At 31.8% G+C, this 14,075-nt stretch overlaps 1 protein-coding gene across 2 annotated transcripts; it reads left to right on the top strand.

Moving 5' to 3' along the window:
- The first annotated feature begins 245 nt into the window (after positions 1–245).
- LOC100145822 (actin) lies at positions 246–4,097 on the top strand. Of its 2 annotated transcripts, none has more exons than XM_008188122.2 (5): positions 246–492; positions 2,318–2,470; positions 2,533–2,772; positions 2,857–3,254; positions 3,330–4,068. In XM_008188122.2, exons 2-5 carry the CDS (start codon positions 2,345–2,347, stop codon positions 3,694–3,696), a joined length of 1,131 nt encoding a protein of 376 aa, XP_008186344.1. In that variant the 5' UTR covers positions 246–492; positions 2,318–2,344; the 3' UTR covers positions 3,697–4,068. The 2 variants fall into 2 exon arrangements, with proteins under 2 accessions (XP_008186344.1, NP_001119672.1); NM_001126200.2 differs by lacking the exon at positions 246–492 and adding an exon at positions 1,253–1,466 and having other exon boundaries at positions 3,330–4,097.
- Positions 4,098–14,075: the final 9,978 nt, after the last annotated feature.

Below are 14,075 nucleotides of genomic sequence, written 5' to 3'. Positions count from 1 at the left end.
CGACGATTGCGACTTGCGAGTGTTCGTGAGCCAGCGGGAGGCGAAGGGGAGGTAAAACGTCTCTACGGCGGCGGCGGCGGCGGCGGCTGCTGATACCGTTCGCGGTTTGGAATGCGTTCGGCCGCGGTCGCCGGCTTGTGCCGGGTCTCGACCAATCGCGCGGTGCTGTTCGTTTTATGCCCATATAAGGTAATGCCGCGGGACGGGCGGAAAATGGCGGTGCATCGGGCGAGTCCATCAGACGGCGGCGCCGTAGCCGGGGCAGCGTACCACGGTCGGCGTGCACTGTGCACCACTCGTCCCCGTCCCATCGGCTCCCGCCGTTACCGACCCCACCGAATCGACGGCAATGGATTTGTCCGGCAGGATGCACACCGGCCCCGGAACGTACGGCCACTTTACGAAAAACTTCCGTAACCGCTCGCCGCTGAAACGCGAATTCGTTTACAACAGCTCCGCCAGCCAAAACGGTCGTCAATTTCTTTTTCAAAGGTAAATATGATTGATTATTTATTGTTATTTATTATTTTTCCAAATGTACTTTCCCCGTATCGTGTCTACGGGGTTATTTTTTTACCGTGTTTTGGGGGATAACCCATCACCAAAACGGTTTGAAAATCCTTCTAATCCTTCGCCGGTCGACGCCCTCGCTTAATGCCCTCAGTAGTTCTACCTAGGTTTTTCTACGTACGAATTTAATATAACCGTATGACATTGGTAACGAATATCGATATTATTATTATCATCTTAGAATTAAAGTCCACTGTCAGCAGGACCTAGTGTCGACGTTTGTTTTCGTCCACTACGAGTGTTTTGAGAGATAGTGAACAATTTCCAATTGTTAGAGATATTAACGTGGATTATTTATATTTAAATGTAGGTTCCGTTATTTATTATGACGATATTAATTTATGCCAAATTACAAGGGGTGGGGTGTTGTTGCGGCGAGTGTAACAGTTTTTACTTGGCCACTCGTCGTTTCTCACGGTTTTCAAACTACAAATATCATATTCCGGTTACCATTTATTTATATAATATATTCTCGTGTACACACCCGGTGCTGCGTTTAACAGCCCTTTTGCGTTCGGTACTTCGGTAGCGGTGGTGCGGTGCATGCGTGCGAAGGGTGGAGGGAGGGGGGAAGGAACGAAGGAAGGAAGTGGGGTTGATGACGACGACGATGACGACGTGGTAGTTGCCGGTAGCGAAGGGCGGGGTCCATGGGAAGGAGTATCACGTCAACCGTACCACAGAGTGAGAGGAAGGCTACTTATACCGGTGTTGGTACTCTCACAAGACCAGTTTTGTTCGGTGATCGACTCGTTCGCTATCGACGTGCGGCTTTAATATTTTTTCATTTTTAAAAGTTTTAAATCGAATTTAAACTTTACGTTTTCACATTTTTCGGCGTTCGAACTATAGTTGCTCCGTGTTCCAAACTCTTGGAATTTCTACTTTTATTTCTGGTACGTGCCATGTTTATGCACCATTATTATCTTCGTCCGATTGGTTTAACCCATTATTATCGCGTGTTATAGTTGGGTTTTTTACATTTTATTTTCATACGACTTTTGCATTCTCTTGTTTTGATTTTTCTAATCCGACATTGTGGTGGTGATTATAAACTATTTTTGTGTGGAATTTTACGTAATTCTAACGGTTTATTATATTTTTTCAAATTAATAAATGCTACAAATATGTTATAATTTTCCATTAGCTGTCTATCGGTATTTAATTTAAAATTGTATTATTTTATTACTTTTTTTATAATATCCTTAAATTTATATTTTATGAGTTTGTAGATTAGAGCCATTGGGATGTAATAACAATATTCACCAATTAAATTTAACATCTTTTTTTTTTTAAGTGCCATTGAATTCATGATAAACTATTTAAAATTTCCATTTTCTCATTATAATATATGGCAAATGATTAGAAGCATTATTATATTATAGTTGTACAACAGTATCAAATTAACATAATTTTATGATACACCCACCACCTACGATAGTTAAATAAAATATTTTTTTAATAGTTAGTCTATTATCACTTTGATAATAGACTAACTACTACTTATCACTTTGATAATAGAATTGAACTGGTAACTTAGTAGTATCTAATTCTTATAATTGTAAATATTCATATTTGTGCTTTTTTTTCATACTCTTAGTAACTTATTTATTTAGATCAGTCTTATCAATTTATTAGGTTAATTTATTGTCTACAATATTTATAATTGATTAGTAAATAGTTCCATTTGTTTATACTTGGTTAGACGTTCATGAAAGTTCTACATTAATTTATTTTTTTGTTACAGTTTAAATAAATTAAAAACTAATTCAATATGTGTGACGAAGAAGTAGCCGCATTGGTTGTAGACAATGGATCTGGTATGTGCAAAGCCGGTTTTGCCGGAGATGACGCACCCCGTGCTGTGTTCCCATCCATTGTTGGACGTCCCCGTCATCAGGTAAATATTATAATTTTTAAGTTAATGCCATTCAATATTTAAATTGTTATTTTTATTATTAGGGAGTCATGGTCGGTATGGGACAAAAAGACAGCTATGTAGGAGATGAAGCCCAATCCAAAAGAGGTATCCTTACCTTGAAATACCCCATTGAACACGGTATCGTTACCAACTGGGACGATATGGAAAAAATTTGGCATCACACATTCTACAATGAATTGCGTGTAGCCCCAGAAGAACACCCAGTTTTACTAACAGAAGCTCCATTGAACCCCAAGGCTAATCGTGAAAAGATGACACAAGTAAATATTTATCTTAATTTGAAAATAAATTATTATCAAACACAAAATACTTAATAGTTTGCTAATCACTTGTTTTGTCTATAGATTATGTTTGAGACATTCAACACCCCTGCTATGTATGTTGCTATCCAAGCTGTACTTTCATTGTATGCTTCTGGTCGTACCACTGGTATCGTCTTGGATTCTGGTGATGGTGTATCTCACACTGTCCCAATCTATGAAGGTTACGCTTTACCTCATGCTATCCTTCGTCTCGATCTTGCTGGCCGTGATCTCACTGACTACCTAATGAAAATCTTAACCGAACGTGGTTACAGTTTCACCACCACTGCTGAACGAGAAATTGTTCGTGATATCAAGGAGAAATTGTGCTATGTGGCTTTGGACTTCGAACAAGAAATGGCTACTGCTGCTTCTTCCAGCTCATTGGAGAAATCCTATGAATTGCCCGATGGTCAAGTTATCACAATCGGAAATGAAAGGTAGTTATTATACCAAATATTTTTGTTTTGTATTCTATATTTGCAAAAGAGCTAATAGTTATATTTTATTTCTAGATTCCGTTGCCCAGAAGCTCTATTCCAACCTTCCTTCTTGGGAATGGAGGCATGCGGTATCCACGAGACTACATACAACTCCATCATGAAGTGTGATGTAGATATCCGTAAGGACTTGTACGCCAACACTGTATTGTCTGGAGGTACCACCATGTACCCTGGTATTGCCGACAGAATGCAGAAAGAAATTACTGCTTTGGCTCCATCTACAATGAAAATCAAGATAATTGCTCCACCTGAGCGAAAATACTCAGTATGGATTGGAGGATCCATCTTGGCTTCTCTGTCTACCTTCCAGCAGATGTGGATCTCCAAACAGGAGTACGACGAATCAGGCCCATCTATTGTGCACAGAAAGTGCTTCTAAATACTTTTATATTTATTTTCCTAAAAAACTGTATTTTTTATTTGAATTTTCCTGTATTTTTTATTTAAATAAGAATCAAAATTATAAAAAAAAATCCGATGCATTAGGCCTACATTCCAGTAAGTTATTTACAGCTCAAAGCATTCCTTTATCATAGCACGTCTGCTTTTGATTTATAATTTTTTTTATACTGACTGAATGAAAAGAGAATATAATTAAATGTATTTATTTGATAATTATTTACTTATATGGAATTTTTTTTAGACATTCCTAAATATCCAAAGTTGTCTTATAGGCAAAAATATTAGGATTATAATTTTATTAAATTCTCTCTAAAAATATTTGAAAAATAAATGTTTGTAATTTATTATACATGTCATTTTGTCTATTGGTTTTCTAAATTGTCTTAAATCAATTACCTGCATCCTTATTCGTCCAAAAGTGGTACATGTGTTAAAGACTTTAGTCTTAGTTATGTTGTTATAATGTCCTTCCTGCTATAACTAGTGTCGACTACAAACAATTTTGTTTGAGTGAAAATTGAGAAATCCTTAGGGCCAGTTTTACAATCATAATTTAAATCTCAGTTACGCTTAACCTACTAATTTTACCAGCCGAATTCGGTGGTTTAACCTTAGCTTAACGATTGTAATACGGGCACTTAGCTGGCTTGTTCAGTCACAATTTTTTCTCTGTCTTGCACATATTGAATATAGTAAATTTAAACCTCCATATTTCACTCTTGATAACATTATTTATAATCATTATAAATAATATTTGTGTTTGTAAGATTTTATTTTAAATATTTTGATTTTAAAAAAGTTGCTTATTATTGTACTTAATTGCTTGGTTATTTATATTAAATAACATTAAAAAAAAAAAATTTTAATTTAGTTTCTTACAGGTATTATAATATTATTACTTATTCCTTATAATCTTGTCATAAATATATTAATTTTAACTAGTGAAGTATGATCAATGGATACTGCGAGTGAAATACGCGAAGATGTTTAAACAAAAAAAAAATGATACTGGTTAGTGTTTTCCCTTAAATTAAGTCTTACACACTAAATATTTACAGATGTTTATTATTTAATTGATAAATTCTTGTAATTTTTGACATGCAATTTATTTTTTAAATATTGCACAATATATTAAGTCTAATTATTGAAAAGTCAAGTTATAATTTCAATGTATTAAAAAAAGACAATACTACAATATTTACAATATATCTGTACATTTTCCAGTGATGGGAAAGAACGCGTTCAAATTTTGTGAACTTGATATGAACAAGTTCGATTTTCAAGAAATGAACTTGAACGTGAACTAAGTTCTTATTAATTATGATTTTGAACGTTTTGGTTTCGTTCATTGACAATTTAATTTTCGTAGAACAGGCGACAGGATAACGTTTTGAAATGTTTTGTAGCCGATCAGGTTCCTTCTCGAGAATCAAAAGAAATAATTTGTTTTTAATTTTGTTTATTTTTAGTTTGGATATTTATTTTTGCCCTGAAATCACGACGCCGCGCCGTTGATCGCCGATAAGAATAGTAACCATTTATGGTATATTATTATAATTCTGTTGTAACTTGACAATACAATAAAGTGTTATAAATAACATTCCCAAGACTTTGTATGAACATGTTCATACAAATTATTGTATGCTGTACACTAATAAAAATCGCCGGTTTTGACGCATAGTCGGCAGTCGCACGTATTTCCACGTATTTTTTATTTTATTTCTAACTTAAGTATTTTTTTATTTTATTTTCTTTAGTAACTTTTATAATTTTAGATCATTTTAAAAACTATTAACTACTGAACTAGAACTTGAACTAGTTCATTCTAAAAACTATGAACTAGAATTTGAACTAGTTCATATTTAATGTCTTAAACTTGAACTTGAACTAATTCATTTTTAGAAAGAACTTTCCTATCACTGACATTTTCTAAATAAGTACTTGAAATTGATCTATATATTATATTTTGCCTAAACATTGAATCAGCGGTTCTTAACCTGTGGTTCACGATGCTCATGCCGGGGGTCCGCGATAGCCTTAATACATAATATCGTCAATAAGCGACACATGAGTGCATTATTACAATGTTGATTATTGTTCGATTATTATTTATTTTTTTTCATATAATATAATATATCTCTTATTTTCGTTATACCAATGACGAGATATAATGGAATTCCATAAAAGTATTTACAGTGTTGGATACTAGGTGTAGATTCTACAATCTACAGTTTACAAGTGCAGACTACGCCAAATAATTTTACTATTAAATCAGTATTAAATACTAATATTTATTTATATCAATTTGTCTTGTTCATACGAAATTCCTACAAAGCGTACAGCACTGTTCTAGTCGGCAGTCTTTTAAGATAAGAGCCAAATTAATTTAATTTTAGTTTACGAATTTATTTTGTTGCCCACAAGACTTCGTACCTACCTAATAATATATTATAGACATTAGACTTTACTACCTACTCCCACACAGCATTTGGGAAATGATAATATTTTGAAAATATTTTGGAGTGCTTAAATAATGAATATTTGACTAATAATATTGTATAAATATTTTATTTTCATAAAATAATAAAATATTGCACAAAAATGTTGACTTAATATTTTTATAAAGTTTCCATGAAAATATTTTTTAAAAAAAATATGATTAAAATGTTTTGTTAACGTTTTTTAAAAAATATTTTTCAAAAATGATCTTCTTGGGCCAAAAAATATAAATAAAATATTTCCTTATTATTTACGCAACTTTTTCAAATATTTTGACAACTTTATTGTTTTCCTAAAAATATTTATACCATAGTTGGGAAATATTAAAATGCTGTGTGGGCTACTTTACAGCTTTACTGTACCTACTACATATAAATATATTTATATTTAAATTTTTTTAAATATTATTAGAATTGGTTCCTTTATCTATAATGTCTTTCAATCGCAAACATATTTACCGACAAAGTCAGTATTTACTATTAGGTTATTGGGTTATTTTCTAACAAAATGTTACTTGTTGCTGTTACACTTTCTATTGTTGGACAAATGTTATTGATATACTTTCCACCATTACAGAATGTATTAATATTCAGAGAGAAGCGATTACTCTATATAGTATAAACAAGTAACAACTAGGCATCTATTATTCTAATATAATTGTTGAGTTAAACATTTTTTTTCCCAAACTTTTAGATTATATTTTACTATTATTGGAATTAACATTAAGACCGTAACTGGAGAGGGGTTCAGGGCTTCGGACTAAAAGTAGAAATATTTTAGTGAATATAGTATAGTTTATTGACTATAATTGTATTAAGAATAATTTTGTATTCGTTAAAGCAGTAATTTGAAACACGATACCTGATAAAATGTATAAATTATCATTATTAAAACGTTGTTTTGTAAACGACTTGAAATTATAAGTAAAATAATATTTTCAAAAACATTTACACTTATTAAAATAATGAGTGTTCAATGATAAAAGAATCACCCTATGTGGCCATGTGCTTATATTTTGTCATGAGATAATCAGTATAAATTTTTTATTACAAATAGGGACCAAAAAGTTATATGAGAAGCGTTTTCCAGGGGCATTGCCCCGGATGCTCGGGTGGATGTTGCGGCACTGGTTGTGTAGTTGCATATTTTAGTCCTTTTATTATTTTATTGACTTAAAATATTTATTTAAATCAATATTATCATATTTATATGAGTGCCTAGTGAGTCTAAACTCCAGTGTTATCTATTGGTTGTTTAACGCCTTAATATAAATACAATTGTTATTTAGTTATATTATTATATTAATAAGTATTTTTTAAATTTTAAATTTTTTTATTCGAAACGTTTTTGTTTTTTTGAAGATTGGATCAATAAAACTATTTTTATAAAATTATTCTTTTTTATCAATTGCAATTTGTTAATAAACTAAGTAATAAATAAATGGTTGAATGGTTTCCTACTGAGTAACAAATCGTTACCTATTGTAATGTGTATATACTGTATTACTGTATACATTATAATAATAAAATTCCCGCATTTGCGCCAAGTAGAACAAAATAAATGCTTCTAGTTTTTAAAAAGAATGCGAAATTATCCATCGGTTAGGTTATAATTATAATAATCTATGGCAAATGACAATCGTCTGAGATGAACAACGATATGTATAGGTCCTCGCATAATATTTCGTACCATTCCGGTTATAAAGTTATTTTCACAAATGTCATTAATCTCAAAACATGACAGTCATATTATCATGTGATTATCATATTATTAACATGTCTCAATACTTCCAGGTTGAAATTTTGGATCAGAGATGAAGACACGCGCTGCATTTCCCTGGCGGAGATGCGCCGCTCTGACTATAGACAATATTATACAGTACACTCGTTTTGGGTACTTACGTGTTTCGCAGGAGGGATAAATATTTACGCTAGGTTTTACCTTCAACTCTTTTGACGTAGTAGACTTAAAATATATATTTGTTGTCAGGCAAGCTAACCTAACCAGATGTAGAGTAATTTTAAAAATCCAGTTATTTTAGGTGTACAAACATTGTGTTAATATTATGCAAAATACTTAAAATGCCTACCTTAAATTATACTACTACACATACAACCTACGTTCATTCTTATAGGTAGTAGAATAATTTTTAAAATGTTGACCAATAATTAGGTAATACCTACCTATAAAAGAGATAGGTGCCTAATAAAATAAGAAAATACACAATGATTAATGTTATTTAATAAGATTTGTAGATACATAGCAGATAGATACCACTTAAATAATTTTAAGCTTAATCAAATAATGTTAAGCCTTTGAGTTTTAAGAGACATTTTTCGGGATTTTTTTCAAACTTTCAAATTTTCACATTTTATAAAACGATATTACTGGTAGTTTAAACTTATAATTTAGAATGGATCAATATGGGTTACCTATATCACATTTTTGTATTTAAATCCCGCGGTAGTCATGTTTTAGACTAATAATAATAATTTTCTTTATTACGGAATAAATTCCAATAACAATAATAACAAAATAATAATATAATAATAATAATAATCAATAAGTTATAATAAGTAGTTTAGTAAATAATACCTAGACTCATGTAGGCGCAAATAGCGTTTGGAATTTGGGGGGGGCTAAAGCCTTACTTTAATAATATTGAATAAGCTTAAAACAAAACGTAGGAAATGTTTGGGGGGGGGCTATGAACATTTTTGGGAGGGCTTAGCCCCTAAATCCCCTCCTATTTGCGCCTATGCCTAGACTTAGTAGACTAGTACCTATATATAACTTAAAATTCGTATTGCAATTTAATTACCAAAAAAATTTAAATTTCCCAACAGAATGACTTTTATAAACGTCTATAAGCTTGTGGACTACATAATAATTGTATGGTTAAATTTGACATGCGACAAACAATTCAAACAGAAAACAGAATAGTAGGTAACCTACCTACTTTGAAGATCACAAAGATTTCTGTATAAAAGAACATAATATTATGATCTTATCAATAAACCGTATAGGTACTGAGTTAGTATATAAGTATCTATGGATTTATCATAGTAAATAATATATTTTATATTATCTATGGCAGTACCTATGGCAATCGTCAATAAATTGTCGACATCCGTCGGCGACGATTAACAATTCTAATAATTTCAGTGAACAAAAAAATAATAAGCCTGTTTTGATGGACAGTTCGTTAAGCCGTACCTATATATTATAATGTAAGTTTTAATACAAACTCGCACATTTTGTTATGATCGGGTTATTTTCATAAAATATTTCAATACTTTCAAGTTGCAGTTCAGAGCGAGATGAAGATGTACCTATGAAGATAGCTGCTTCGGCGACAGCGGTACTCTAGGTTTTACCGAAAGAGTCGATGTTTACGCGTAAGTTTGTTTTCATTTAATTTTGAGCTTACATTTGCTATTTAGATTTAAATGAAATGAGTATTGCCATGGACAATCTGGTCCTGATTTTATAATAATTTGCATTTAGAAAATATTAGTAAAAACCTACGATAATAATTATACTAATTATTAACATCATTGGGAATAGAGCCAGACAATTTTTTAAGGTTTTCTAAGCTAAAATATACACACAGTTAGGTATCTACTGTAGAAGTACCTACCGAAAACACATAAGTAGTCTATGTTTTTTTTATAAACTTTCGAAATTCAATTTTCAATAAAATTGTATAATTATTGTGGGCCCCGTGGCTCGATGCATCCTTGGAACGATCATTTTACTCCGCTGATACAAGTCACCAATTTGGTTAGGTTAGGTTAGTAAATTTTTTTTACACTGTAATATTTTGTTTTATCTTTCAAAACGTTTCCAACTTACCTGATCCATGTTCAATTAATTTGAAATTATTTCGATCTAGACCCAATTTCAATTGAGGGGATTCTGTAACGTTCTGCAATGTAAGTTGTGTTCAGTCGTTTGTGTATAAATTCAATATAGGTACATATTTGTGTATGTATTATTATAGAATGTACATTATATTATTAACAATACAAGCTTAATGAGTGTTACTAAGTAGTATTGACGGGGATTCTAAATTACAGAACCATATTCTAAAATACTAAATAGAACACTCTAGTAAAAAATATAAAACTATTAAACAATTTGGGAAAATCAAAATCCTTGGAGAGCTTTACCAAATATCGTTCTTCTCATAAAGTCGTAGTCTTTTTGGTTTTTTCGAGGATTCTTGTTGATAAAATGTTTTGTTTATCAGTCAAAAAGTCTAAGCATTCAATAACAACGTTCCTCGTGAGATTTATACACCGGTTACAACAAACCCAAATTTAGGTGCATTTTCCTGGCACCCCCACTTCCGAATTTTGAATTCAGACCAAGAGCTTTCGTTTGTGCTCGAATTTCATCGTTTGTGCTGCAATCCTTCAGGAGTTATAAGGGATAATGATTGGGGGTGCCAGGGAAACGACTGCACCCCCACTTCCGAATTTTGGATTCAAACCAAGGGCTTTCGTTTGTGCTGGATTGTGCTCGAATTTCATCGTTTGTGCTGCAACCCTTCTCAAGTTATAAGGGATAATGATTGGGGGTGCCAGGGAAACGACTGCACCCCCACCTCCGAATTTTCGAATTTAAATTATGCCATTCGTTTGTGCTACGTTTGTGCTGGATTGTGCTCGAATTTCATCGTTTGTGTTGCAACCCCTAATTAACTACAGGGGATCATTAGTGGGAGGGGGTGGTATGAAGCCATAATGCAACCCCAATTCAAAATATTGGATCTCCAAATGAACCAATCTTTAGTAGTTTGCTACTGATATCCTGTACCATTTTTTCGATGTCAGTACTCTCTACTGCTTCCGGAGTTATCTTTATAAATTTAACTAGGGGGTTGTAAAGACGCGTGCTGACACCCCACATACCGAATTGTTTGGTCCAAATCAGTCCCATTGGTTTTGACTAAGTTAGTTGGTTTGTAAAAATGACCCGTATGTGTCCATTAATTATTTCTCGTAGTTTTTAGGTTCAAATAACTTACTTGTATGAGTTTGATTTTACAATTTACGTAAGTAATCGTTATTATTGTGAAAATCAAAATTCTCAAATTTACGTTTTTATCTTGCAAAACTATTATAAATAACTAAATTACGTATATGGATCGTTTTTACTTTTACCGAAAAAATATACGTACCTATCCCTAACTGTTGTATCAAAGACCAAAACAAAAAACATTTTTAAAAAGTTAACCAAGGAAATACGTAATACGCGTGATTAAATATATAAAATATACTATATAAAATGATATACTATATACACATAATAGATACTATCATAGGTACCTTTATACCATAACATGTCTATTATGAATCTTATTATAAATTCTTAGATAAATATTTATATTTCCCAATGATTTCAATTAGGTTATCAAAAATCAAAATTACTTATTTATTAGATTTTCATAAATTAATTAACTCTGTATTTAAAATGTAAAAAAAAGTTTATATTGACGATATCATGTACAGCCTTAAAGAGCAATCGAAAGCCGCATTAAATTATCAATACATTACATTTTAATATAAGAGTACATATTGGGGGGGGCTTAGATGCATTAGGAGGGGTATGTAATGCATGTATTGTTAATAGGTATATCAATATTACACTCAATATTATACTATTAACTATTAAGTAGGTTGATAATAAAATAAGAATTAAAGAAAATTGATTTTTCGAACACGGATGATTGATGAATATTGAAATACTTAATGAAAAGGAATCAAAAGAAAAATAGTATTTAAAAGAGACTAATGTACCACTTATAGAATTTAATTTACAGACTATAATTATTTTTTACCGTGTGTTACTCTTTTATACGGGTAATATCACAAAGTGGTGCACCGTGCACTGGTGCCCAACATGGGGCTCGAATCCACGACCTCAAGATTAAGAGTCTCCTGATCTACAGACTGAGCTAGCTGTTTGAACAACTTGGCTGTTGTTCTAGTATCTATAGAAAGGTGGTTAAATTACCTATCCACAGGTGAAAAAGCCAGACCTCTTAGTCTAAAAGGAGCCGCGCACTGGTCGAACAAAACCGAAAACAAACGAAAAAATAATAATAAAAAAAAAAAAAAACATGAACAATGAGCTTGTATTCAAAATTTTTACGCCTTAAAAACGACTTGGGGCTAAAAAATCAAACACACGCATACCTAAGGGTAAAACATTAAATAACTAAATACGAAAAAAGTGTTCAAAATAATTATTACTCAAAATGTGAATTGGACGTATAACATAAGAAACGTATGGGTATACGAAAAATCACTTAATGCGTTTTTCAACTTTTTTCTACCCTGATTATGGGCGAAATAATGGTCGCACGCACTTCGATCATAAACCCTTTTTGGATCGTTGTATGCCATAATACCGGAATCTCGAGTTTTGTAATGATCAAACGAAAACTCAAAATACAAAAAACACGTAACTACGTAATTTTCCAAGAAAATAGACATACGAAAAATCATAACTCCCGAACCAAAAGTCGGAAAACCTTGATTTGGGTACCCATCGGTCCGGGGCAAAGACTTATATAGTAATTCTTTGACTACTAAAACGGTTCGACACACTCAAAATATAAGTGTTCGTGCCAAAAAAACCTGAAAAATCGGAAAAATCGGAAATTTAGAACTTTTGACGCTCTAAAAACGGGGAAAAACGGCTTCTACAGCCACGACACAAGATACCGAATTTCAAATCTACCCAAATCTCAAGTTTCAGAAATTTGGTATAAATACTAAACGTTATCCAAAATACACAAGGGGAGGATTCGAGGACCCCCGACTCTGGGAGTATATTTTAGAGGGGTCTAAACCGAAACGTTTGGTGAAGAAACGGTCCCCTTAAGTTGAGATCTGGCCGAGAAATACTTAACTCAAAAAATTATATTACTATTATTAAGAACCTAAACATATTATGTTGAGGAATAAATGATTAATAAATACAGAATGTACAATAATTGGATTCCACTTAATGAATGTATTGTCAATAGGTACCTACTTAATCACTAATCAATATTACACTCAATATTATACTATTAAGTAGGTAGGTAATCCAACCACATTATTCAACAGACAGTATTAACTTTAGAGGTGAATAAATTGATGATGATTAAAAATCCAATAATATTAAAAAACAATGAATTGTGAGTTGTAACTTGTATTAAACGTCTTGTAAGTTATAACTCAGGTAAAAATAAAAATACATAGATAGCTTCAGACCTGGATAGCCATGTTGCTATGTCTTAAAAAATTCGATGTTTGTTAATGAAAATCAAAAATGTTAACACTTTAAGCTTTGGCAAGTAAAACACTTAACAGTTAACATAATACTATATGTAAGTATTAGTATTAGAAAATAATAGTTTAACTGATATATAAACTGCACAAATTGTTCATTGATGTTTTGCAATTATTTATATAAAACGTTAGGTGTAATGTAAAGTATAAGTAAATAATATTGTTTATTGTATAATATAATTTACTGTGCCTCTAATAATTATTGTACTATACTGTTACTGCTTAGTGATTACTAAATAATAATAAATATTAACAGTGAAGTTTTATATATTAGTTTTATATAGACACGATTTCCACCAGTCACATAAATTAATTTTACACCAGCGTGTCGACGCTTAATAATAATACCAAATAAATTACAAAGCATAAACGTTTATTAGTGTTAAGGGGGCTGCAGCACGTTTTTTCAAAAATCAAAACTAATGTAGACTTGACCAATCTAAACATGAATTCTGTTTGTTATAATGTTTTTCAATATATTTAAATTCCATACCTATCATAAAATAAACCT

Source organism: Acyrthosiphon pisum, chromosome A3 (genome assembly GCF_005508785.2).
Source record: "Acyrthosiphon pisum isolate AL4f chromosome A3, pea_aphid_22Mar2018_4r6ur, whole genome shotgun sequence".
Classification (NCBI taxonomy): Eukaryota; Metazoa; Arthropoda; class Insecta; order Hemiptera; family Aphididae; genus Acyrthosiphon; species Acyrthosiphon pisum.
This window is presented reverse-complemented; position numbering and strand designations above follow the sequence as displayed.

Bases quoted from the DNA above. Each gene is read 5' to 3' on its own strand.
- LOC100145822 (NM_001126200.2), top strand. From the start codon at position 2,345: ATGTGTGACGAAGAAGTAGCCGCATTGGTTGTAGACAATGGATCTGGT. The intron at 2,471-2,532 runs GTAAATATTATA...TTTTATTATTAG, and splicing joins TTGGACGTCCCCGTCATCAG to GGAGTCATGGTCGGTATGGG. The intron at 3,255-3,329 runs GTAGTTATTATA...TTTTATTTCTAG, and splicing joins ATCACAATCGGAAATGAAAG to ATTCCGTTGCCCAGAAGCTC.